This window comes from Lithobates pipiens, unplaced genomic scaffold (assembly GCF_037356315.1).
Source record: "Lithobates pipiens isolate NorthernLeopardFrog02 unplaced genomic scaffold, aLitPip1_a1.2 Scaffold_19, whole genome shotgun sequence".
NCBI lineage: Eukaryota > Metazoa > Chordata > Amphibia > Anura > Ranidae > Lithobates > Lithobates pipiens.
The window spans coordinates 285,140,837-285,166,292 of NW_027507764.1; the positions used below are offsets into that span (position 1 = coordinate 285,140,837).

Here is a 25,456-nt window from a genome sequence, read left to right on the forward strand (position 1 = left end):
CGGAAAACTTTCTCCTTCAGGAAGATCTGTTAAGCCGGATTAAGCAAGCTTCCAGTGAAGACCCCCCTCCTGTGGGAGCAAGGCTGCTTGCGAAGGACGGTCTGTTCTGGCTTGAGGACAAAATCTTCATTCCAGAAAATCTTCGGGCCACCATACTCGGGCTCTGCCACGACCATGTACTAGCCGGCCACTTCGGTGTCTCCAAGACGTCTGACCTCGTGCAACGCACGTTCTGGTGGCCGCAAGTTGCAAAGGACTGCAAAAGATATGTGGAGTCTTGTACCATCTGTAATCGCAACAAGGGTAATAAGGCCAGGGCTTGGGGCCTGCTCAAACCTCTACCTGCTCCAGAGAGACCCTGGAAGTTAATCTCCATGGACTTTATTGTTGAACTTCCCCCTTCAGAAGGCCATACGGCCATCTTTGTGGTAGTGGATGGGCTGTCCAAGATGGCACACTTCATCCCCTTGAAAGGAACACCATCAGCACCGGAAACTGCACAAGTTTTTATCAGGGAAGTCAGACTTCATGGAGTTCCAGCCAACATCATATCAGATAGGGGGTGCAGTTTACCTCTCGTTTCTGGAAAGCACTATGCAGTTCCCTTGGCATCGAGCTATCTTTTTCTTCTGCATACCACCCTCAGACAAATGGGCAGACAGAGAGAACTAACCAGACTCTTGAGCAGTATCTTCGCTGCTTTTCCTCCTTTTTTCAGGACGACTGGTTCTCTCTGTTGCCACTGGCCGAGTTCGCTTATAATAATTCCATCCATTCTACCATCAAGCAGACCCCGTTTTTTGCCAATTATGGTTTCCACCCATCATTTCTACCTAACTCTGTTCCTGAATGTTCTGTGCCAGCCGTTCTCAAGACTGTGGATTTTTTCAGTATCAACAATAAACTGTTGCAGGAAACCATGACCAGAGCACAAGCGCTAAACAAAGTGACTTTTGATAAAAACAGACGGGGGGAACTGATTCTGAAACCTGGAGACCAGGTTTGGCTGTCTACAGTTAATCACCGACTCGCTTGCCCTTCAAAGAAATTGGGCCCTAAGTTTCTGGGTCCCTTCACAGTCAAGAGGAGAATCAATGAGGTAGCCTACGAACTGGAACTGCCAGAAACGCTTCGGGTACACCCCGTTTTTCATGTTTCTCTCCTGAAACCCGCCATCTCTAACCCTTTCCCAGGACGAGCCACAGATCCCCCTGCTCCTATTATGGTCAATGGTGAAGAGGAGTTCGAAGTGGAGGCAATAATGGATTGCAGGAAGAGAAATAACTGTGTCCAATTTCTCATCAAATGGAAGGGGTACGGTTCCGAGGAAAACTCATGGGAGCCTGAAAGCAACATACATGCCAAGCATCTGATACAAGCCTTCAAGAGATCCCATCCTGAGAAAATGGCCCGGTTGGGCATCCGGAGGCTGCCCCTTGGGAGGGGGCAATGTCAGGAAAGGCTGGCTGGGGACAGTGGTCCGTCACCTGTCTGTGCGCGCCTGTGGGTGCCTGGTGCGCGTGTTCGCGGTCGCCGGGTTGCGTGCGCGTTCGCGCGCACGGTTACCGGCGCCAGGAGGGCTATTTAAACCCAGTTCTCCCTTCTGATCTTGCTGCTTGATCTACAGCGTTCCTGAGACTATTACCTGAATCTGATCTGTTTGTGTATTGACCCGGCCTGACCTCCGACCTTCCCTGCCTTCTGCCTGCCTCTGACCTCCGGCTTGTCTACGACTCTGCACCTGTCTAATCCTCTGGTCCATCCGTGCTCATCCGTTACCGACCCAGCTTGTTCCACGTTCCTGCCTCTGCCTGCTGCATCTGTTCCTGTACTGGCTGTCTGGTTTGACCCGGCTTGCCTGACTCTGTGTGCCTGCCCCTGAGTGATCCACCTGTTCCTGTTGGTCTTCTGCTGTCTACTGGTTCCTGTCTGCTGTCACTGGGGCCTGCTTGTCCAGCTACAGTTCCTGAAGTCAGCCTGATCCATCCACCAGCTGTTGATCCTGCCAGGCACTCGTGCTACCTCTGACTCCCGTGCCTCCTGTCACCATCATCAGGGGCCGTGACTCGGGGACGCAAGAGAGGTCTCCTCCTGCATTCCGGGCTCACCACCAGCTTAAAAGGAGGGTGTATATAGATATTAGCTAAGATATATTGTTGCTTGCCAATCAAGCAATACAGGAAGATAAACCTACCCTCCTCATCAATAGAGGACTCCCTGCAGGAGAAATCAGTTTCCCGCTTTACTAGGACGCTCACTCCCCTTGAGTACGATGAGTGGAAGGAATGAAAATATGCCTGGAATTTCCGACTATTTAACTGTGAAGCTGTGCTAGAGGTCTCCTGTAAGAAAAGTAGGCCAGGTCCACTCCCCTCTGTTTCTAACATAACCGCAGCTCTTTTACTTGGGTCACCCAATCCCCTCACATTCCATGAGGTGATGCTTGCTCTACTCATTTGCATCAGTGTCATCTAAATCGACAGGGAGCAAGAGACGGGGGGGAGAGAATGACACCACCCCCCTCGGTGGCGCCCCCTCCCCCCGCCACGTCCGCCACTCCCCCAATGCGCACAGTGTGTATTCTCTATCCCACCCACCCCTGCCCATCAGGGCATCCCCTAGGGGTCTCTATGGTGGCCCTCTTACTCAAAACACACCCAAAGTCCAAGGTGCCCAACCTCTCTACCCTCCCCCTCCCCTGGTTAACCCATAAGCCTAACCCCCCTGATTCTAGGAACAGTATTAAATGTCATGGTCTTATTATAGCATTAAGTTAGTCCCTTCTCCTCCCTCAATGGGTGAGGAGGAGAGAGAAGGAGAAAAAAAAAACTCCCATCCAAAAAGTGAAAGCCCCCTACTAACCAAGATCCATCTATCATATTCCTTCACAGCATGTGTAGAAGATATAATTCACACTATATAAATCTCTCGTTTCATACCTATCAAAAAAAAAAAGAGAGAGAGGGGGGGCACAACAACTCCCCGCTATTACACTCCTAGTAAGCATGTGCGATATTATTTATACTATAATAGTGTCAAAATTTCATGCCCCCCCCACCCCCCCTTCCCATGGTATGTGCCAAATAATGGCATAACACACCTTATCTAATCTATTGCTTCTATTTGTAAAAACAATGCTACTAATTAGTGCATCCCTCTTCTTATAAAACTAAAAAAAAAAAAGGGGGGGGGGGGCAACAGCTCCCCGCTATTATGTAAACATGTGTAATAATAATTGTACTATAATCATGTCCACATTTTGTGCCCCCCACCCCCCCTCCCCATAGTAAGTGCCAATTAATGGCATAATACACCTTATCTGATTGGTTGCATCTATTTATAGGTACAATATTACAAATTGGTGCTTTCCTTCATGCAAATCTCATCTCAAAAAAGGGGGAAAAAGGGGGGAAAAAAGGGTGGGGGGGGGAAGCAACCCCTCACCCTCCTCAATCCAATCCTCGACCCAATCTCCTCCCTCTCATGAAGTTAACTTTATAAACATGACAGTCCTAGATAATTCTACAGGTCCCCTTTATGTTCCTCCAACCACCTTTCAACCTCAAATGGAGCATTAAAAAACAAAGTTGAACCCAAGGCAGACATTCGTATTTGGGCAGGATATAGTAATGCATAAGTTATCTTATGTTTTTGAAGAATACGTTTGATAGGGATAAACTCGGCCCTCTGTTTCTGCAAGTCTGGTAAAAATACGGATAGAATGATACTCTAGTCCCCTTGTAAAAGATATCCCTCAATTCTCTAGTTCTTCGCAACAGGATCATTCGATCATTATAGTTGACAAATTTCAATATCAATGGCCTAGTGCGTTCCTCTGATGACCAGGATCTAGAGGGGACTCTATGGGCCCTTTCTATAGCAAAAAGTGGAGAAAGAGGTATCCCCTAGGAGCTCCCTAAACCAGCTCTCCAAAAAAGCTATGGGGTTAGAGCCCTCGCTTCCCTCTGGCAGGCCAATCAGGCACACATTGTTCCTGCGATTTCTGTTGTCCATTTCATCTATTTTTGATGCCTGTATAGCAATTTGTTTCTGTAGTCCAGTTATTTTTTTGTTGTAGTGGGAGGAGCTCATCCTCCGCCATGCTTAATCTTCCCTCCAGTGCAGTCGTTCTTTCGACGGTGTTGCTCAACAGTTGGCTCATAGAGTGTAATTCATTTTTTATGTTACTCAACTGGTTATCAAGACCGGAAATAAAATCTTTATATTCGTTAACTGCTTGCAATATGTCTCGCAGCATGGGTTCACCTTCCCCCGTCGCGGAAGGTTCTAGTGGATCTACTGAGCTATATGTTGTCTTGCCCTCCCCTGGAGGTAAATTATTCACTTTACTTCCTACAGATGGAATAGCGGGGTTTAGGGCTAGGTGGCTAGTTCTTCTCCTATCTGAAGTTGTCCCCTGTGACTTTGTTTGCCCTGCTGGCTGGTGATGTCCTCTCCTACTTTTGGAGGTTGCATGAGCGAAACGTTCAAGTTTTGCGGCTGCTACTGCCGCGGAAGCCTGATTTAATTTTTCTTTAGCCGCTCAGGTTTTATGGTTCCCTTTGTCATACGGCGTATCCTCGATGGCCCTTTTACTAAGCATGATTTGCTCCCTGGTGTTAATATAGACTCGATTAGCAATATAACGGGGCCTCAAGAAAAGGGGGCATGCAATCGATAGTAGTAGGAGAGAGAGCCAAGCACTACCGGGAAGAGGGGAGAAGCACAAACACTGCTCTCTCTCCAATTTTGCTCAATTTGTCCTCTCTATAATCAGTGTGGCTAATGTAATCAATATAGCGTAATGTCCTCAATCCAAGGATCCATCAATCTGACCGCTTAGAGGGAGAGAGGGAGAAAAGAAGTTTCACCAGGGAGGGGGGTATCAAATCGCTTCCCAGCGCTCAGACCTTCCAACTTCTGGCAGCAACATTGACAATGTCCATAGTCTTATCTAGGGATGAGCTTCAGGTTCGACTCGAACATCGACTGTTCGCCAGTTTGGCGAATACAGAACGTTATGGGCCATTTGCGCCAAATTCGTGTGGCGCTCACGGCCCACAACGCACTGCGACATCGCAGTGAATTGCTGGCTCATGATTGGCCAAGCATGCACTGTGACCCCGCATGCTTGGCCAATCGCAGCGCCGGTAGCGAGGAGAGCCATGATTGGCCACAGGCAGGATGTGGCCAATCATATTTCAGGCTGTGTAGTACATGCCCCACACTATATAAGGCCGCCAGCGCGGCGGCCTTGTGTAGTGTGTTGGCGTCTGTAGGAGTTAGTGGGTGTTCTGTGTACCTTCAATACACTATACACCGTTCGTTATTGGCCGATTTTGCGTTCTTGCTCTTCTGTAGTGGTTGTTGTCTGCGTGCCCTGACCGCAGTATACACCATTATATCCACCTATATAGCTAGCTATATTTCTCTTTTTTAATAGAGTTTGCAGTCAGTTGTAGGAGATTGTGCGTGCTGTCTGCATGCCCTGACCGCAGTATACACCGCTATATCCACCTATATAGCTAGCTATCTTGCTCTTTTTAAATAGAGCTTGCAGTCAGTTGTAGGAGATTGTGCGTGCTGTCTGCGTGCCCTGACCACAGTATTCACCGTTATATCCAGCTACATAGCTCTTCTCTAATTGAGCCATCTGCAGGAGGTAGCGAGTGTTGTGTGTGCCTCCAGCACAATATACACTACCCAATTGCTGGTTTTCCCATCTCCCTTCAGGCCATTACCATGTCTGGAAGGCCAGCAAGGAGAGGCAGACAGGCGCGAGCCGATAAAAGAGGGCAAGCAGGCTCTGTGTCTAGAGACAACAGTGCTGGTCGTTGTCACGGTGCATCGTCATCATCAGCACGTGGCCATGGGACACGCTTCTCCTTCTTTTTGGCAGCTGGACATGTTGAGCCGCAACATGCCAAAGACTTGGTAAAGTGGATGACCAAGCCCTCTTCATCCTCCTCATCCTCTCTCACCCAGGCTCAGGGTACTAGCAAAGCAGCTGCCAACGCATCGTCTTCCCTCCTCTCAATGTCATCATCAGTGACTCCTTCCCTAGACCCACCACGTCCTCCTGAGGAGTCTCCTGAACTCTTTGAGCACAGTGTTGGGTACATGCTCCAGGAGGATGCCCAGTGTTTTGTAGGCTCTGATGATGATACTCAGCTAGAGGAAGACAGTAGTGTGAGCGCAGAGAGAGGGGATGCTCAAGGAGGACAGCAATCTGGCAGTCATGTTCCACAAGCTGCAGCATACTGCCAGGTTTGCTCCAGCGATGAAGAGGGAGGGGATGATGAGGGCACTGACTCCACGTGGGTGCCTGGTAGGAGGGAGGAGGAGGAGGCACATGTCCAACGAGGCAGGATGCCCTCCGGGGCCCAGCTTAGGAGCAGCACACTGACTGAATCGCACTGCAGAGCTCCGCCTGTGCCGGGCGCTGCCTCTGCGCGTTATTCTAAAAGTTCTTTGGTGTGGGCCTTTTTTGAGACGAGTGAGTGCATCAGATCGCACCGCTGCTATTTGCAACATGTCTCAAGCGTATCTCGCGTGGCCAAAACATCAGCCCCTTGGGCACCACATGCTTGACCAGACATATGTTGAGTTGGCAAGCGTACCTCAAAGACCCACACCAAAGAACAAAGCTGACCTCTCCTTGCTCCTCATCAGCTGGGATCTCCAACCCCACTAGACCTTCAGTCCTCTCTGAAACCTGCTCTGAGAGGAATGAAGGTGTAGAATTAGGTGTGTCACAGCCAAGTGCTTCCAGGCACTCTGCTAGCAGTACACCCACGTCCGATTATAGCAGGCAAATGTCCCAGCCCCTGCTGCTGGACCGCCAAAAGAAGTTCACTCCCAGCCATCCACATGCCCACCAGTTGAATGCTAGCTTGGCTAAATTGCTAGCACTTGAACTGCTGCCTTTTCACATGGTAGACTCGGCCCCCTTCCGTGAGTTTGTACAATGTGCGGTTCCTCACTTTTTTTCTCACTGAAGGCGATTCCGGCTCTCTACCGGCATGTGGAAGGCAATGTCCTTGCCTCGCTGGACAGGGCGGTCAGCAGTAAGGTGCATATTACCGCTGACTCATGGTCCAGCAGGTATGGAAAGGAACGTTACCTGTCTTTCACGGCCCATTGGGTCGCTGGGAAGGATGCAGGACAATGTGCAGTAGTGTTGGAGGTTGTTCCGCCACCACGCCTCCAAAATGCTACTATTGGTTGTGACACACCTCTCTCCTCCACCTCCTCCCCTTCCTCCATGGCCTCTTCCAGTGCTCTTCCCTCAGAACCAGCGGTGCTCCGTAGGCATTCCAGGGGCTACGCAAGTACACAGGCAAAATGATGCCATGCCGTACTTGCGCTGGTTTGTTTGGGGGACAGGAGCCACACTGGGGCAGATGTTTTGTCAGCTCTGCAGGGGCAGGCCGAGAGGTGGTTGACGCCATGCCAGCTTAAGTCAGGAATGGTGGTTTGCGACAATGGCACCAACCTCCTCTCCGCCCTCCGACAGGGAGAACTGACCCATGTGCACTGTTTGGCTCACGTCCTTAACCTGGTGGTGCAGAGGTTCTTGGGCAGGTACCCGGGCTTACAGGATGTCCTGAAGCAGGCCATGAAAGTCTGTGTGCATTTCCACCGATCATTTAATGCCTGTACTCGGCTGGCTGAGCTCCAAAAGGAGTTGAACTTGTCCAAGAACCGCCTTATATGTGAAATGCCCACCAGGTGGAACTCAACATTGGCCACGCTGCAGTAGCTGCACACGCATCAGAGGGCCATCAATGAGTACCTGTGCGACTACGGCACCAGGACAGGGTCAGGGGAGCTTGTTTTTTTCTCACCACGCCAGTGGGGCATGATCAGGGATGCATGCACTGTCCTGTCACCGTTTGAGGAGGCCACAAGGATGGTGAGCAGTGACAGTGCATGCATCAGTGACACTGTACCTCTTGTCCACCTCTTGGAGCATACGCTGCATGGAATAATGGACAGGGCACTTGAAGCAGAACAGAGGCAGGAAGAGGAGGACTTCCTTGCCTCTCAAGGCCCCCTTTATCCAGACAGTGTTCCTGCTGTGCCACCCATCAGACAGGAAGAGGAGGAGGATGATTGTGTCAGCATGGAGGTGGAGGCTGGCACTCAGCAGCAGCAGCGGCAGCAGTCTTGTAGGGATGATTTACAGTCCCAAGAAACCCATGGACTTGTACGTGGCTGGGAGGAGGTAGCTGCGGATCATGTTGTCCTTAGTGACCCAGAGGACTCCGGACCGAATGCCTCAGCTAACCTACGCTGCATGGCCTCCCTGATCCTGCAAAGCCTGCAGAAGGATCCTCCTATTCTTCGGATCAAGGAGAGGGACCATTACTGGCTCGCCACTCTCCTTGATCAACGGTACAAGGGTAAGGTTGCCGACCTTATCTTGCCGTCGCAGTGGGAGCAGAGGATGAGACATCTCCGGGAGGCCTTGCAAAAAGGTCTGTGCAACGCGTTCCCAGAGACTGGGAGGTTACAAACTCCTGGTCCTGGACAACGTGTTGCTGAGGCATCGGTCAGAAGGAGTGGTGATGGTGGCGGCCGTCTGACCGATGCTTTCAGACAATTTTTTAGTCCGCAGCCCCAAGGTATGATCGGTTCCAGCAACCATCGCCAGCGTCTGATTTACATGGTGCAGGAATACCTAGGGGCAAGGTCAGACTTGGACACCTTTCCCACCAAAAATCCTCTGGCTTACTGGGTCTTGAGGATGGCTCACTGGCCAGAGCTTGCACAGTATGCAATTGAGCTGTCTTGCATCCAGCGTTCTTTCGGAACGCACCTTCAGTGCTGCTGGTGGCTTTGTTACCGATCACAGGGTGCACCTGTCCACCGACTCAGTTGATCGACTGACCTTCATCAAGATGAATCAGTCTTGGATCACCCACAGCTACCAAGCACCTGAAGCTGATGTAACCGAATAATTTTTTTTGAAATATCACATCCCTTCAACGAACAGTGAACAATTTAGGCTGTTCGTGGCAAATTCGAAAAGCCGGAACACCCTATACAAGTCTATGGGAGAAATCTAAAGTGCTCATTTTAAAGGGTAATATGCAGGTTACTGTCCTAAAAAGTGTTTGGGGACCCGGGTCCTGCCCCAGGGGACATGGATCAATGCAAAAAAAAAGTTTTAAAAACGGCCGTTTTTTCAAGAGCAGTGATTTTAATAATGATTAAAGTGAAACAATAAAAGTGTAATATTCCTTTAAATTCCGTAGCTGGGGGGTATCTATAGTATGCCTGTGAAGGGGTGCATGTTTCTGGTGCTTAGAACTGTCCCTGCACAAAGTGTCATTTGTGTAGGAAAAAGTCTTTTAAAATCACTTGCGGCTAAATTGTCGGCTCCCCGTAATACAGAGAACATTCAATGAGTGTTCTCTGTATTAGCCGACAATACATTCATTCATTGATAAAAAATAAAAAAAAGCGTGGGGGTTCCCCTAAATTCAATTACCAGGCCCTTCAGGTCTGACATGGATATTAAGGGGAACCCCGTGTCAAATTAAAAAAAAAAAATTACGTGGGGTCCCCCTAAATATCCATACCAGACCCTTCAGGTCTGATATGGATATTGAGGGGAACCCCGCATCAAATTAAAAAAAAAATTTGACGTGGGGTCCCCCTAAAAATCCATACCAGACCCTTTATCCGAGCACGCAACCTGGCAGGCCGCAGGAAAAGAGGGGGGGCGAGAGAGCACCCCCCCTCCCTCCTGAACCGTACCAGGCCACATACCCTCAACATTGGGAGGATGCTTTGGGGGTCTGTGACCCCTCAAAGCACGTTGTCCCCATGTTGATGAAGACAAGGGCCTCATCCTCACAAACCTGGCCGGTGGTTGTGAGGGTCTGCGGGCGGGGGGGCTTATCAGAATCTGGAAGCCCCCTTTAACAAGGGGACCCCCAGATTCCCCCCCTCCCTGTTTGAAATGGTAAGGGGGTACAAAAGTACCCCTACCATTTCACAAAGAAAGTGTAAAAATGGTTAAATAAGACAAACACACTTTTGAAAAATTCCTTTCTTAAAAAAAAAAAAAAAAAAAAAAGATTCCAGCGGTGCTAATCCACTCTTGCTATCCAGCGACGAATCTCCGGGGTCCAGCGATGGATGATCATATCCAGCGAGGGGGATCTCTCAGTCCAGCGCTGTCCATACATCCGTCTTCTGTCTCCACTCTGGAGGCACTGCGGAGATCCCAGCGCTGACGTTTCTTATATTAGGAGGAAGGGGCCACCCATCACCTGACCCCGCCCCTCTGACGCTGGAGAGGGAAGCCAGGGGTTCCCCAGTGACGTGTGGGTGACCCCGCCCCTCTGATGTAACGCAGGTTTCCGTTACATCAGAGGGGGCGGGTCACCCATACGTCACTGGGGAACCCCTGGCTCCCTTCACCAGCGTCAGAGGGGGCGGGGTCAGGTGACGGGTGGTCCCGCCCTCCTAATATAAGAAACGCCAGCGCTGGGATCTCCGCAGTCTCCGCAGTGGAGACAGAAGATGGATGTATGGATAGCGCTGGACTGAGAGATCCCCCTCGCTGGATATGATCATCCATCGCTGGACCCCGGAGATCCGTCGCTGGATAGCAAGAGTGGATGTGCACCGCTGGAATCTTTTTTTTATTTTTTTTATTTTTAATAAAGGAATTTTTCAAAAGTGTTTGTCTTATTTAACCATTTTTTCACTTTCTTTGTGAAATGGTAGGGGTACTTTTGTACCCCTTTTCATTTCAAACAGGGGGGGGGTGGGATCTGGGGGTCCCCTTGTTAAAGGGGGCTTCCAGATTCTGATAAGCCCCCCGCCCGCAGACCCTCACAACCACCGGCCAGGGTTGTGAGGATGAGGCCCTTGTCCTCATCAACATGAAGACAAAATGCTTTGAGGGGTCACAGACCCCCAAAGCATCCTCCCAATGTTGAGGGTATGTGGCCTGGTACGGTTCAGGAGGGAGGGGGGCCGCTCTCTCGTCCCCCCCTCTTTTCCTGCGGCCTGCCAGGTTGCATGCTCGGATAAAGGGTCTGGTATGGATTTTTAGGGGGACCCCCACGTCAATTTTTTTCTTTAATTTGACACGGGGTTCCCCTTAATATCCATGTCAGACCTGAAGGGCCTGGTAATTGAATTTAGGGGAACCCCCACGCTTTTTTTTATTTTAATTTTTTTAATTTTTTTTATCAATGAATGAATGAATTGTCGGCTAATACAGAGAACACTCATTGAATGTTCTCTGTATTACGGGGAGCCGACAATTTAGCCGCAAGTGATTTTAAAAGACTTTTTTTCCTGCACAAATGACACTTTGTGCAGGGACAGTTCTAAGCAACAGAAACATGCGCCCCTTCACAGGCATACTATAGATACCCCCCAGCTACGAAATTTAAAGGAATATTACACTTTTATTGTTTCACTTTAATCATTATTAAAATCACTGCTGCTGAAAAAACGGCCGTTTTTAAAACTTTTTTTTGCATTGATCCATGTCCCCTGGGGCAGGACCCAGGTCCCCAAACACTTTTTAGGACAGTAACTTGCATATTACCCTTTAAAATGAGCACTTTACATTGTGAACGTTCGAGTCCCATAGACTTTAATAGGGTTCTAAAGTTCACACGAAGTTTAGGTCTGTTCGCAGGTTCTGGTGCGAACCGAACAGGGGGGTGTTCGGCTCATCCCTAATCACATCCCTTCAAGACTGCCTATGCTGATGCTGAGTGACTGTCCTGTTATGTTGAGTGTCTATCCTCTTCCTCCTCCGCTGATATGTTGGAAGAACATTTTTGGTTCTGGGTGATGCCACCAGCCCAATTTTTCAGCCCCTGTTTAACAGGGGCGTTTAATTACAATTTTTGATGCAATGCTTTGTAGCAGGGCTCATTCCTGCACCACAACTAGAGTATATGGGAGAGGTTGCAGTGTCTAAGGCCCAATTTTTTAGCCCCTGTTTAACAGGGGCATGTAATTACAATTCTTGATATAATAGTTCACAGGAGGGCCCGTTCCTGTGCCCACCCAGAGTAACTGTGAGGACTTATAGTGTTGTGGCACCAGCACCACAACCACCAAAGGTCAATTTTTCTACCACTGTTCAACAATGGCATGTAATTACAATTCTTGATATAATTGTTCACAGCAGGGTGCTCCAGCGCCCACCAAGAGTCACTTTGAGGGCGTACAATGTTGTGGCAACACCTACACCTTGTTCCGCCATTTCTGCAGAGCATATAGGGCAGGCCCCTACTTTCAAACATCCAACTTACAAATGTCTCCTACTTGCAAACGGAAGGAGACAACAGCAAGTGAGATGAAAAAATATGGACGACAAAACAAATTATACAGGGGTGATAACCCTTCCCTATGTTTTCCAAAATTCTTAAAAATTGATTTTTTGACTGGAGCTACACTTTAAAAATGTACCAGTTTAAAATTACAAACAGATTCTACTCAACACAACAAACCTACACAGTCCCTGTCCTGTTTGCACCGCCTGTATACTGCTGTTCTAAGTATATAGGGCCTGGGGGCCACACGGAGTCTCGTGATAGCCCGCTTCCTTCGGCTTACTTCGGGCTTCCTTCAGGCACACCGCTTGCTGTGCTGCTATGCCGCTCGGGATTTCGGGATAGCCCGAGCCGGCTACGAGATTTCCTTGGGCTGTTTCCGCGGGGATGAACGCTGCTCTCTCGGGCCACTGCCCAACCTAAGGTCCACGGGGCTCAACGGGGAGAGAGGGTAGGGTGGTCAGGTTACGGGGAGTTAATTACTCAATGCAACATGCATTTCTCGGGTAGTTTTTCCCCTCAGGGGGAGCGGAGGGAGGTAAAGGAGGAACACCTGGACGTTCTCACGTTCACTCACTCACACGCCTCCATTCCAGCCACTCCCCCTCGCTCGTTTGTTCCCGGTCAGGATCATAAACCAATTCGGGACCCAATGGGAAACAGTTTGTTCAATTTACAAAAACACTGGGACGTTCTTACAAACACACCAGGTATAGCACAAATCGTAGGACCGAAACCAACAATGGTGGCTTGTAGAGCTAGAAACCCGGGCGATCGATTGATCGCTTCAGAACCTACTAGAAGCATTGATGGCTCCTAGTTATCTCAATTCCCAAGAACAAAAGGGATGTTCCCCTGCGGTCACTGTCAGGCTTGCCCATTTGTGCACAGAACGACAACTTTTAGTGATTCCCAAAACAAAAGGAGCTTTGAAATTGAAAGCCTTATTAATTGTGCAACAAAGAGAATTATTTATATGTTAAAGCGGAGGTCCACCCTAAAGTGGACCTTCCGCTCATTGGAATCCTCCCCCCCTCCGGCGCCACAATTGGCACCTTTCAGGGGGGAGGGGGGTGCAGGTACCTGTACAGTACAGGTATCTGCACCCACTTCCGGCATAGCTATCTGCGGAAAGGGGCGTAGATTACGCCCCTTTCCGAAAGTCCCCCGCTGCCTGCTGGGAAACACACAGATCCCAGAGGCAGCGGGACTATCCTTATTGCGCAGCGCGACTCGCGCATGCGCAGTAGGGAACCGGGAAATGAACCCGAAAGGCTCCACTTCCTGATTCCCATACCCAAGATGGCGGTGGCAGCACCCGAGAGACGATCGAGAGATCGGCTTCGGGTGCCGACATCGCGGGCTCGCTGAGCGGGTAATTGTCCTTATTTTAAAAGTCAGCAGCTGCAGTATTTGTAGCTGCTGGCTTTTTTTAAAAAAAAACGGCGGAACTCCCGGCGGACTCCCGCTTTAAGCTGTCCATGCAACAAAATGTACATTGGGAAAACCAAACGACAGTTTAAAATTCGCATGGGGGAACATATGAGAGAAATCTTGGAGAAAAACACAGATAAACCAGTCTCTCGACATTTTGCCAGTTTCCATCCGGGCAAATTGACAGGTATGCAAGTTAAAGGCATCTATGCCTTAAATCTTTCCACGAGAAGAGGCGATTTTGACCTGGTTCTGCAACAAAAGGAAAAAAGATGGATTTTCCTTTTGGGCACCCTCATTCCAAGGGGCCTTAACACGGAATTAAGTATGCAGCCCTTTTTACCTACATAGGTGCTCGGGCTGAGTGACCTGCTCTTGCTGCTTCCCAGTAGGGATCAATGATTAACCATATTGAAAGCGGAGTTATTCAGATATTTACATTCTTCTCCGTAAACTTGTTTTGGTAGGAGTGACTGCTATGGCATGTACTTTGCATGGGAATCAAAAGATTCCTTAAAAGATCAAGAACCAATTTTAGTTCCAATATAAAGTTGGAATAGTTTTTGAACTGTTGTGGCACAATGTAATACAATACAAGCTAACAATTTAATAATAATTTGTTATTAACTGGTTCCCGTCCGCCCTATAGCCGAATGACGGCTATGGAGCAAGTGCTTTCATCCGGGAGTCCGTCCCTGGACATCCTTGTGTTTACTTCCGCAATGCGCGCCACCGGGGGCCCGCACCGGGGAAGTTTTGTGTTTGCCGTGTCCCCCGGAGACAGGCACACACAGATCGCTGTGAACGGCCAATCAAAGCGGCCGTTTACAGTGCGATCGTAGCTGCCAATGGGAGATGATCTCAAATGTAAACATATGAGATCATCTCCCATTGCCCTGTCTCTCTCTCCTCACACAGAGACAGCGTGTGAGGAGAGAGAGGATCTGTGAGTTACAAGTGATAAGTGATACATTGTATAAAATCTGTCAGCCCCAGTGCCATCTGCCAGTGCCATCTGCCAGTGCCATCTGCCAGCCCCATCTGCCAGAGCAAATAACCAGCGCCATCTGTCAGCGCCATCTGCCAGCCCCATCTGCCAGCCCCATCTGTCAGCCCCATCTGCCTCCTGTGCCATGTGTTGTCAGTGCCACGTGTCATCAGTGCCACCTGCCATGTCAGTGCCACCTGCCACGTCAGTGTCACCTGTGATCAGTGCTGTTAGTGTCACCTGCTAGTGTCACTTGCCACATCAGCGTCACCTGTCAGTGCCATTTGTGATCAATAAAAATGTCAAAAAGATTATATTCAGCCGAGGAGGCATATGATATTCTTGCAGCCGATGAGAGCAACGGGGAGCTCTCCGCTTCGGATTCCTCCTCATATTCAGATTGTGAGTCTGACGTGGACTACGAGCCTGTCCTCCGCAGCGGTACAATGACAGCCTCAGAGGAGGAAGATTATAGTCCACCCATCAGACGAAGGCGTACTGGTGAGGAGGCGGCACCATCCACCAGCACCGAAGAGCCATCCACCGGCAAAGCAGTGCCATCCACCAGCACCACAGTACCTCGGCAAAGGCCAAGTACCAGTGTGTCAACTCAGCCCCAAAGGGTTAGGTCCCATGCCAGCCTTCCCTATTCCCTCCAGAACCCCTTGTGGCTTCCTCCTAACTCAGGAGAAGCTAACGTTCCCCCTTTCACTGCCAACCCAGGAGTCCAGGTGGACACAAACAATTTTTCCCTGATGAACTTTCCACTTAATTTTTACCGAGGACATGCTTGAATCGATTGTGGTCCAGTCCAACCTATATGCCCAACAATTTATTGAAAGCAACCCAACGTCCTCTTATGCCCGTCCCTACGAGTGGAGAGCCCTAACAGTGGAGGAGTTTAAAAAAAATTTGTGCCTCTCATTTTGCATGGGACTAAACAATAAAAATGAAATACGTGCATATTGGTCATCCCACCCCATCTATCACATGCCCATCTTTTCCTCAATAATGCCCCAGACCAGATATCTCATGATAATGAGATTCCTACACTTTAACGACAATACCCAGTGCCTTCCCCAAAATGACCCAAATTTTGATAAACTTTACAAAATTCGGCCGCTAATAAATAATTTTTCTGAGATCTTCCCCCAGTTGTTTACCCCAGACCAACACATATGTGTGGATGAGTCCCTGATCAAATTTTCTGGCAGGCTGGGCCTAAAGCAATTTATTCCCTCCAAAAGGGCCCGCTATGGGGTGAAAATGCATAAATTGTGTGACCAAGCCACAGGGTATACATATTCCTTCATGGTATACGAAGGGAAGGACACCCAGCTACATCCCCCTAATTGCCCCGAATACATCGGATCGAGTGGGAAAGTTGTTTGGGAACTCATAAACCCACTCCTGGATAAAGGCTACCATCTCTATGTGCATAATTTTTACACAAGTTTACCCCTGTTCCGCAACCTCCATAGAAAGAAAACTCCAGCATGTGGCAACATAAGGACGAACCGGAAGGGCTTTCCTCAAAGCCTCGTCAACAAAAAGTTAAGAAAAGGCGAAGCGGCGAGTTTACAGAACGAGGAAATTTTGGCTGTGAAGTGGAGGGACAGAAGGGATGTGTACATGCTTTCTTCGATCCACAACAATACATTCGTTGAGATCACCAGGAGGAATGGCCCAATACAAAAACCAACTTGTATCCATGAGTACAACATGTTCATGGGGGATGTCGACTTGAACAACCAGATGCTCAAACCCTACCTTGCCACAAGAAGAACATACAAGTGGTATAAAAAAAATTCAATTTATTTTTTTAATTTGGCCATATACAACACGTATGTATGGGTCTTTCTGTGGATTTTCGATATATTACATAATCTATCAAAAATCCACAGAAAGACCCATACCCTTCCTTGGTTACCAGGAGGAAATCGTCACTGCCCTTATATACCCCAACGGCCCACCAGAAAACATTTGATCCAATGTAATTAGCAGACTCTCTGATCGCCACTTTCCTGATAAAATCCCTCCCAGACCAACAGGCCGAAGACATCAGAAAAAATGTGGGTGTGCAGCAAACGAGGATTGAGAATAGACACCACTTATCATTGTGCCCAATGCCCTTCCCAACCAGGCCTCTGTATAGGTGACTGTTTCCGCCGTTACCATACTTCAGTGAATTATTAGTGAAGTATGGTAACCATAACCCTCACTTCCTGCCATTTACCTTCACACCCCTTTATGCCTCTGCTTGCTCTGTAACTGACCCTGGCTTGTTATTCGACCACGCTTCTGCCTAACGATTCTGTACATACCTCTGCCTGATCTGGAACTGACCCTGGACTGTTTGACCATGCCTCTTGCCTGCCTCTTGGACTGATCTTGTAACCTCTCAGTGGACTAGTGGGATTCATAACAGGGGTCTCACATATGTGAGGGGCTCCAGAATTGTTTTTCTGGATGAAGAAGACAATTTCATTTGTTTTCTCATTCCTAGATTAGGGTCTGGAGACTCGGAGGCTTCAAAGAGATTTGGATGGGAGAAGCCTCTACCCCTATCCCCATTCTGTCCTAAACAAGGCCCTACTTCTGCCTGCTGCCTGTAGGACCTATACCATCATGCCTCTGCCTGTCGCATGAACTGAACACACCACATAGATGGACCATGTTCCTGCCTACTACCAGGAATAATATTTTGGCACTGCTGACAATCTCTGCCTGCACTGACCTTGGACTGTATATGGACAGTATCCCTGCCTGCTGCCTATATTGACTATGGACAGTATACCTGTCTGTTGCCTGGAAAATTGTGTTCACTTTTGCTGACCAAGTCCCTGCCTGCTGCCCTGACCAGTGCTATCATCCTGTGGACAACTGCGCTGCTAAAACCACACAGAATCTTTTGTTTACTCTTTGCTCAGCAGAATGTATTTTGGGGTGTAATTCTTGGTATGTGCATGCTATGTGTCCCTGGAACACCTGATGGTGTTCCTTGCATGTTGGGCCTCTGTATGTGGCCAGGCTGTGTAAAAGTCTCACACATTTGGTATTGCCATACTCAGAAGGAGTAGCAGAACATATTTTGGGGTATAATTTTTGCTATGTGCATGCTATGTGTTGGAAATATCTTATAAATGGACAACTTTGCATTAAAAAAAATGCGTTTTCATTTTTTTCCGCGTTTTCATTTTTTTCCACATTTTCCCAAAACGTCTGGAAAAAATAAACCATTCAAAAGACTCATTATGCCTCATAGATTATACGTTGGGGTGTTAGCTTTCCAAAATGGGGTCACTTTGTGGGCGTTTCCATTGTTCTGGTTCTCCAGGGCTTTCAAAAATGTAATAGGTGTTTGAGAAATTAGATGTGTAATTTATGCTCCTAGAATGCCTGATGGTGCTATTTCAATATTGGGCCTCTGTATGTGGCCAGGCTGTGTAAAGGTCTCACACATTTGATATTGCCATACTCAGGAGGAGTAGCAGAATGTATTTTGGGGTATCATTTTTGCTATGTACATGCTATGTGTTGAAAATATCTTATAAATGGACAACTTTGCGTAAAAAAATGCGTTTTCATTTTTTTCCACATTTTCCCAAAACTTCAGGAAAAAAATAAACCATTCAAAAGACTCATTATGCCTCATAGATTATACGTTGGGGTGTTAGCTTTCCAAAATGGGGTCACTTTGTGGGCATTTCCATTGTCCTGGTGCTCCAGGGCCTTCAAAAGTGTAATAGGTGGTTGAGAAATGAGATGTGTAATTTATGCTCCTAGAACGCCTGATGGTGCTATTTCAATATTGGACCTCTGTATGTGGCCAGGCTGTGTAAAAGTCTCACACATTTGGTATCGTAATACTCAGAAGGAGTAGCAGAACATATTTTGGGGTGTCATTTGTGGTATACACATGCCATGTGAGAGAAATAACCTATTACATTGAAAATTTGGTGAGGAAAAAAAAAAATCTTAATTTTGCAAAGAATTGTGGGAAAAAGATGACAACATCAAAAACCTCACCATGCATCTTGGTAAATACCTTGGAATGTCTAGTTTCAAAAAAGGGGTAATTTGGGGGGTATTTGTACTTTCCTGGCTTGTTCTGGTCGCAAGAAATGAGATAGGCCACCAGTACATCAGGTGTGATCAATTTTTTATGATTCGCACCACAGCTTGTGGACTCTCTCTAACTTTTCACAAAGACCAAATAATATCCACTAATTTGGGTTATTTTTACCACAGATATGTAGCAGTATAAATTGTGGCCAAAATTTATGAAAAAAAAAAAATAATTTGCAAAATTTTATCACATAAACTAAGAAAAATGCGTTTTTTTCCAAATTTTCGGTCTTTTTTAATTTATAGCGCAAAAAATAAACTCAGAGGTGGTCAAATACCACCAAAAGAAAGCTCTATTTGTGGGAAAAAAGGACACAAAATTAATTTGGGTACAGTGTTACATGACTGAGTAATTGTCATTCAAAGTGTGAGAGCACCAAAAGCTGAAAATTGGTCTGGGCAGGAAGGGTGTTTAAGTGCCCAGTAAGCAAGTGGTTAACCTAATGAAAATTGATACCCTTGGATAATAATATCTATGTAATCTTTTACATATCAATCTGAGTGTTTAATTAGCTGCCACTACCCCTATACAGAGATGTGCTTGGTTGTCACCACAAGAGAGATAACCATAGTGGCATCTTGGTCTACCTGCATGCTTGTCTGTCACTCTCGTGTCGTTTTCTTGTTTCCTGGGTTATGTCTATGTCCAGTGTTTCGTCCTCTCCATATTCCATCTTTCTCTATTTTTTCTATTTTTCTATTTTTCATAGCAGCAAGGATATCTGCATTAAATGTCAGTAGGGTTTTCGATAACAATTGGCCTTCCCCCTTTGTTTTGGTATGAATTTAATTATTTTAAGATACTCTGTATAAACCGGATTCCAAAGTGGATATTTTCAACGAGGGGATATCTATACGGAAAAGACATGTTGATTTAAAGCACACTGATGAGGAGTGCTCCTTTAGATTATTTTCTCAATGGGCCTGTGTGGGAGACGAATGGAGTTTAAAAAGGGTCGCCCACACTTGCTCCATAGGCCCAGATGAAGCTACACATTGTTTGTTGTGAAACACATTGACGTCACATCCGCCCGGACGCCACGCTGCCATGAAGCGGCGATCGTCCCCGATCGAGCTATGAGCCTGCGCTAAGGATACAGGTATCAACCTGTCTTCAGCCGATGGTAAGTGCAACAGCGAAACCAACGTGCACAAGTTAGAAGCCCTGGTAAACTTTGGAAACTGCAGTATCAGGTATGGGTGACTGTACTCTGACAGGACGGGATAATTTGAACTGAGTCCTTGCTTTGCAAGTGTATACAGCACCAGCTGTCAATTTTGGAGACAGATGAACCCATTGATGTGTATATTGTTTACCATAAGAGACTGTGCCTGCGGGATGATGGGCAAGGAGCCAATTTTTGCCGCACTGCCAGATATTTACTGAGAACAGATACTCTGACCAGGCTCTTTTCGCTGTTTATTTAGTAATCTGACATTTTTCTGATTACACATGTTTTCAAGGGATCTTTGCATTGCTTACATGTTTGGAACTTCTGCACTTGATGGACGTTTGTCCTTATATGATGGCAGCGGCTTCAAAGTGACTAATTGATTAAGGAATTATTTAATCCCGATATGATCACATATCTGAGGCGAATTCTCCAGTTACCACTTAGCTACTATTTCCTTTATGGCTTTTCCTTTTTATAAGGCTTGAGCCCTTCGGTGAAATTGGTGTGGAATCTATATTGCTAATTAGAGTGTGCTGATGCACATTGATTTGCATCAGCCTGGATCGACACCAATTTCATCTACGTCCGTGTGTGTGTTCTTTTGTTCCGTTTTATGTGTTATGTAAGCACTGTTTGTGTTTTCTCCTCACTTGTGCCTGCTTTGATTGAATGATTTGTTTCAATCAATAGAAGTTTTTTGATGTGAGTTAGTTATACACTGGTCTTCGACCGGGCCTTAGGGCGTGTTTTAGAGTAATAGATTTTTGTACAGTGTATACTATATTAAATTGAATATTTATTTAACTCCAATAAATAGTATAGATTAACTTTGTTGGTGAACTGTCTCTCAGCGAGCCTCCTTTTCTTTGAGATTACCTCTCTATGGGGAACCCCAGTTTTTTTTTTTTTTTTTTTTTTTTTAGGTATCTGAATAGAGGTTAGAGGGCAGCTCTCCACGATCAATTCATAGTATTTACTCACACGCACAATCAGTAGACCATTTCTTTGTTATTTTTATGGTGTATAATGTTTTGGGATCACCGATGATCCTTTCTGCTTAGGTCACTATCGGCAAGGGTCTTGTAAACCCACTTTTTTCAACCAACAGTTTTTTCTTTGTATATATTTTTTTTATTGTTAGACCACACTGCGAGTATAGTATCCTTTCTGTGTGGATGGAATTTGTTATCGGAGAGGACATTGATCAGGAGATTAGTCAAGCTTTTAGAAAATACATTGTTGCCTCTCCCTCTCAAGAGGAAGAGATTAAAATACGGTTTAAGGATCACAAAAAATGATTGATTAAACATCTGAATAGGAAATGGGATATTTTCTTCTTAGAAACGTATATCTCCCAAAAAATAGTCCCCAGTGGCTTGAGGGACAGAGTAATACCGGTAGAATATCTCCACAGTCCCAGATTTCTTGAAAAGTGAAAGGAACTCTGCATTGATCACAGGGTCTTTGTAATGAAACTCATTGTAGAGGAAGTGAAAATTCAGCTAGATGAGTTAACTAACTCTATAACTGAAAGTTCCTCAGGCCTGGAACCCTATAAAGAATCTGAGGAGTTTCAGAGACTCAATGATCAACTTAAAAAAGAGATTGAGAAGGCACAACACACTTTGAAAATTACTAAGCAATCCAAATTTACGTTACCCTTAAAATTCATACTAGGCAACGGGGCTAGCAAGGTGTCAATCTCGCCGATGGAGACAGTGACATTGACTTACTTTGCTAGTCCTGTCTACCTGGAGTCATGTTCAAAATAACCGGACTTTACTCCATGTGTGGGCAAGTCCATTCATTTGAAAAGTCCGGCGAACTAGCACACAGGCAAGCCGATTGTCTGCCGGACAGCCGAGTCCGGCTGACAATTTTGAGTCAAGACTTCTTTCTAAGTCCACTGGAATTTGGGAAGAAAAAGTCTGCCAATGCCCACACGCGGTTGAATTTTCCGGCAGACTCTGGTCCGTCGGACTAAGTCCGCCGGATAGTCGGATCGTGGGTAAGCGGCATTAGCCTTGGTTACCAACCACCTTGCCTTTTGTTGTTTTGTCTTTTAATGTGTGTGTTTTCACTTAAGTCTGGGTATGCCCAATAAGCTTTGTTTTGTATTCCAATTTATATTCTTATAATAAAAGAATAAAAAAAAAGGGATATCGTCAAATAAACAGTGTTTAGTATCACTTTAATGACCTGAAATTTGTTTAGCATTATTCCTCTATATTGATTTAATTGGAAAGGGATCAGTATTGTTGTAGATTTTGCTATCAACATTAAATTTGCCATTATTAACCCATAAACTACATTTTGCTTATATAACAGACAAGATATGGTAAAACAAATGTTAACTTTGTATATTTAACATTTTTATATATTATCATAATTTAAATGATATGAACAGCAACTATTTTGAGTACAAGCCACGCACACTGCATACATGGAAACTACAGCAATACTAAAAATACAGAAGAGAAATGAAACTTAGTGGTTGTTAAGGCATTCGTTTTTTTTTTTTATCTTAATGCATTCTATGCATTAAGATAAAAAGCCTTCGGTGTGCAGCAGTGCCCCTCAGCCCCCCTAATACTTACCTGAGCCCCTATCTAGAGCCAGGATGTTGCAGGAGTGTCTCCGCTGCCCAGGACTCCCCACCTCATTGGCTGAGACAGGAGCATGGTGCCATTGGCTCCTGCGGCTGCCAAGGTCAGTTGGCTAATGAGGAGAGAAAGGGAGCAGGGCCATGCCGTAGCTCCATGTCTGAATGGACACAGTGGGAGCTGTGGCTCGGCTCAGGTGCCTCCATAGCAAGCTTCTTGCTGTGGGAGTATTCAAATGGAGGGAGGGACCAGGAGCACCGAAGAGGGATCTGAGAAGAAGAGGATCTGGGCTGCTATGTGCAATACCACTGCACAAGGCAGATAAGTATAACATGTTTGTTTATAATAATAAAAAAAAAGACTTTACAATCACTTTAACAATACTGAAAACTAAATCTGTTTGTCTTATACTTGTTTTTTGTTCTAAGTCCTACATTTACCATAATATTTGAAATTCATATACCACAGATCATGCGACATCTTTCAAGGTGGACTGTAATATTTGTTCTTGTGTTGCTGGGACAGTGCGATGTTCTAACCGCCAGTGTTTAAATGAAATCAGCTCTGAAGATGATCGCAGTATGTTTACTGGTACGTTTTTAACATGTTTCCAGCTGTTAAGGAATTGTCTGAAAGCAGTACTTCTTAGCCATTTAAATATTGATTAGAGATCTTGGGGCCGAAAGGATCTCAACCTAATCTCTAACTTTAAATGGGTAAGAAGCACTGCTGTCAGACAATTCCGAGTCTGCGTGTGTGTGTGTGTGTGTGTATATATATTTATATACACAGTTATCACCATTGATACATTTTAGAAAAGTTATTTGTATAGTTATTACGCAAATACATTACTTTATTATATGACAAGGTGGCGATTTGTTCATAGATAGATAGACAATTGTCATTCAAGGTAGTAATTCAGTAGTTTCTTTGATGGATTTTGCGATTAAGCTTTACTACCTAATGAGAATCTACTGTATCATATAGAAAAAATGTTGTACATATAAAAATTAGAGACATGGTGGCTTGAGGTGCAGATGTTTCCATATAGATTTAATAAACATTATCATAGATATTTTTACTAAAATATCTTTTTGTTTTGCCTATATTAAACATGTGCAGGTCATCAAACTAGCAACGCTTTAACAATTAACAATTTGTTTCAGGGTCCATGTTCTTCCATTGGGAAGAAAGATCTTTTCTACTTGGTATAGTTCATAGAGGCCTCAACAAGGAATGATGCTCTGCTGAACCTGGTAATCTCAAACCATGCAGAGCTTATTACCAATGTTCATATAAAAGCGCATTACCATTGTTTAAATGTTACAAAGCATAAAACAGAATATGTAAAAGGAAAATCAAGGCTGCAAAAATTCAAAATGAACAACAGATTAGAAAAGGTAGTAGAACGGATGGAGAGTTAGGGGGCGTGGTCGGATGTGGGAGTGAGTGAGTGAGAGCTGGGTGCGCTGTTCTCGTCTCCCCTCGCTCTCCCTCGTGGGATGAAACCAGCCTGATAATGCCAGCGGTGTTCCGAGCCTGAGCTAGCAGCCTCCCCCATCCCTGAGCCAGAGGAGATTAGCGACCCCCTTGCTGCAACGCCCGTGACGCCAGTGATAGCGGAGGGATATCTCGCGAGCACCTGTATTATCACGTGCTCTAAGACTCGGTCGGTCAGCGGTATGCGGTGAGACGTGCTGCGAGGAACGAACTAAAGGAGCTCGAGAGAACCCGCGGGATTCCACGTAGCGGTCCCGGGACATCGCGAGATCAGCTGTGGTAAACCTGGCAGAGCGGACTACCTACAGACAGTAGAACACAGCAAGTGCAGCTGTACCTGAGGAGCTCCGGCGAAGCCTAAGCAGCTGCTTGGGCTAACGGTAACGCGGGAGAGTACAGCAGGGGAGAGGAAAGTAGAGGAGGGTGCAGGAGCCGAATGGGAGCATTTGAATGACTTATTAATGATTCCAGCTCCTTCTATATGACCAGCCAAACTACTAAACTGTTATACAAATATACTGAGAGACAGAGGCGGTCAGGTCTGTGGTACAGCCGGGGCTCATTGCAAAACCTAGTAACTCTTTCCTTTGCATATGACTGCATTGCTGTCCTCATGACATACCGTATCGGGCTGACCTGTTTGTGTAAATTAGACATTTAACTGTGAAGAAGCTGTGTGGGGGCAGCAAGTGTGAAGTCGACAATGCCTACGACCGAGTCTACATCTATCTACTAAATATAGCCTCTTCCTTGTTTCCTTCATTTTCGGTGCTTGACAGCGTCAGTGCGAGCGGAAAAAATTCTTTTTTTTTTTTTGGCATGGTTAACCGAGTGTACCCTGGATCTGAGTTCATTATACTATTTATGCTGCACTGACGGCCTATATAAAAATAAGCGAATTACTTGGAAAATGTGCTGCCATTGACTTTCTAACTTGTTATCGCTGGAAGATTAGCCTCTCCTCCCTTCCTATTGGCTACATTCCCCCCCCTCCTTGTTTTTTTTCTTTGTTTTTCTCTGGTGGGGTCCCTCATTGCAACCTAGCAATACTATTTTCTCTAGCTGTAACATCATGCTTAGTAAACGGGTTAATGAGGATGGTTTGAGTAGTGAAGGGAACCAAAAAACCCGGGCTGCTAAAGAAAAAGCAAACCTGGCATCTGCCGCAACAGCAGCAAAACTTGAACGCTTTGCCCATGCAACCTCCCCTACCAGAAGGGGGGTTCATCAGTCAGCAGGACAGACAAGGTTACAGGGGGCTGCTCTGGAAAGGAGAAGTAACAGCCAACTAACATCAAACCTAGGTCATTC

General features: G+C 46.3%; 1 protein-coding gene across 8 annotated transcripts in view; it reads left to right on the top strand.

The window, feature by feature from the left end:
• Nucleotides 1–25,456, top strand: part of RECK (reversion inducing cysteine rich protein with kazal motifs) — a 909,451-nt gene that overhangs the window by 652,170 nt on the left and 231,825 nt on the right. For 7 of the 8 annotated variants that reach the window (XM_077491985.1, XM_077491988.1, XM_077491986.1 and 4 more), the window contains one exon: nucleotides 23,114–23,236. The exons of the other annotated variant lie outside the window; for it this stretch is intronic. In XM_077491985.1, coding sequence (XP_077348111.1) covers nucleotides 23,114–23,236 — 123 coding nt within the window. The remainder of the gene's footprint in view (nucleotides 1–23,113; nucleotides 23,237–25,456) is intronic. 8 annotated transcript variants of the gene reach the window in all.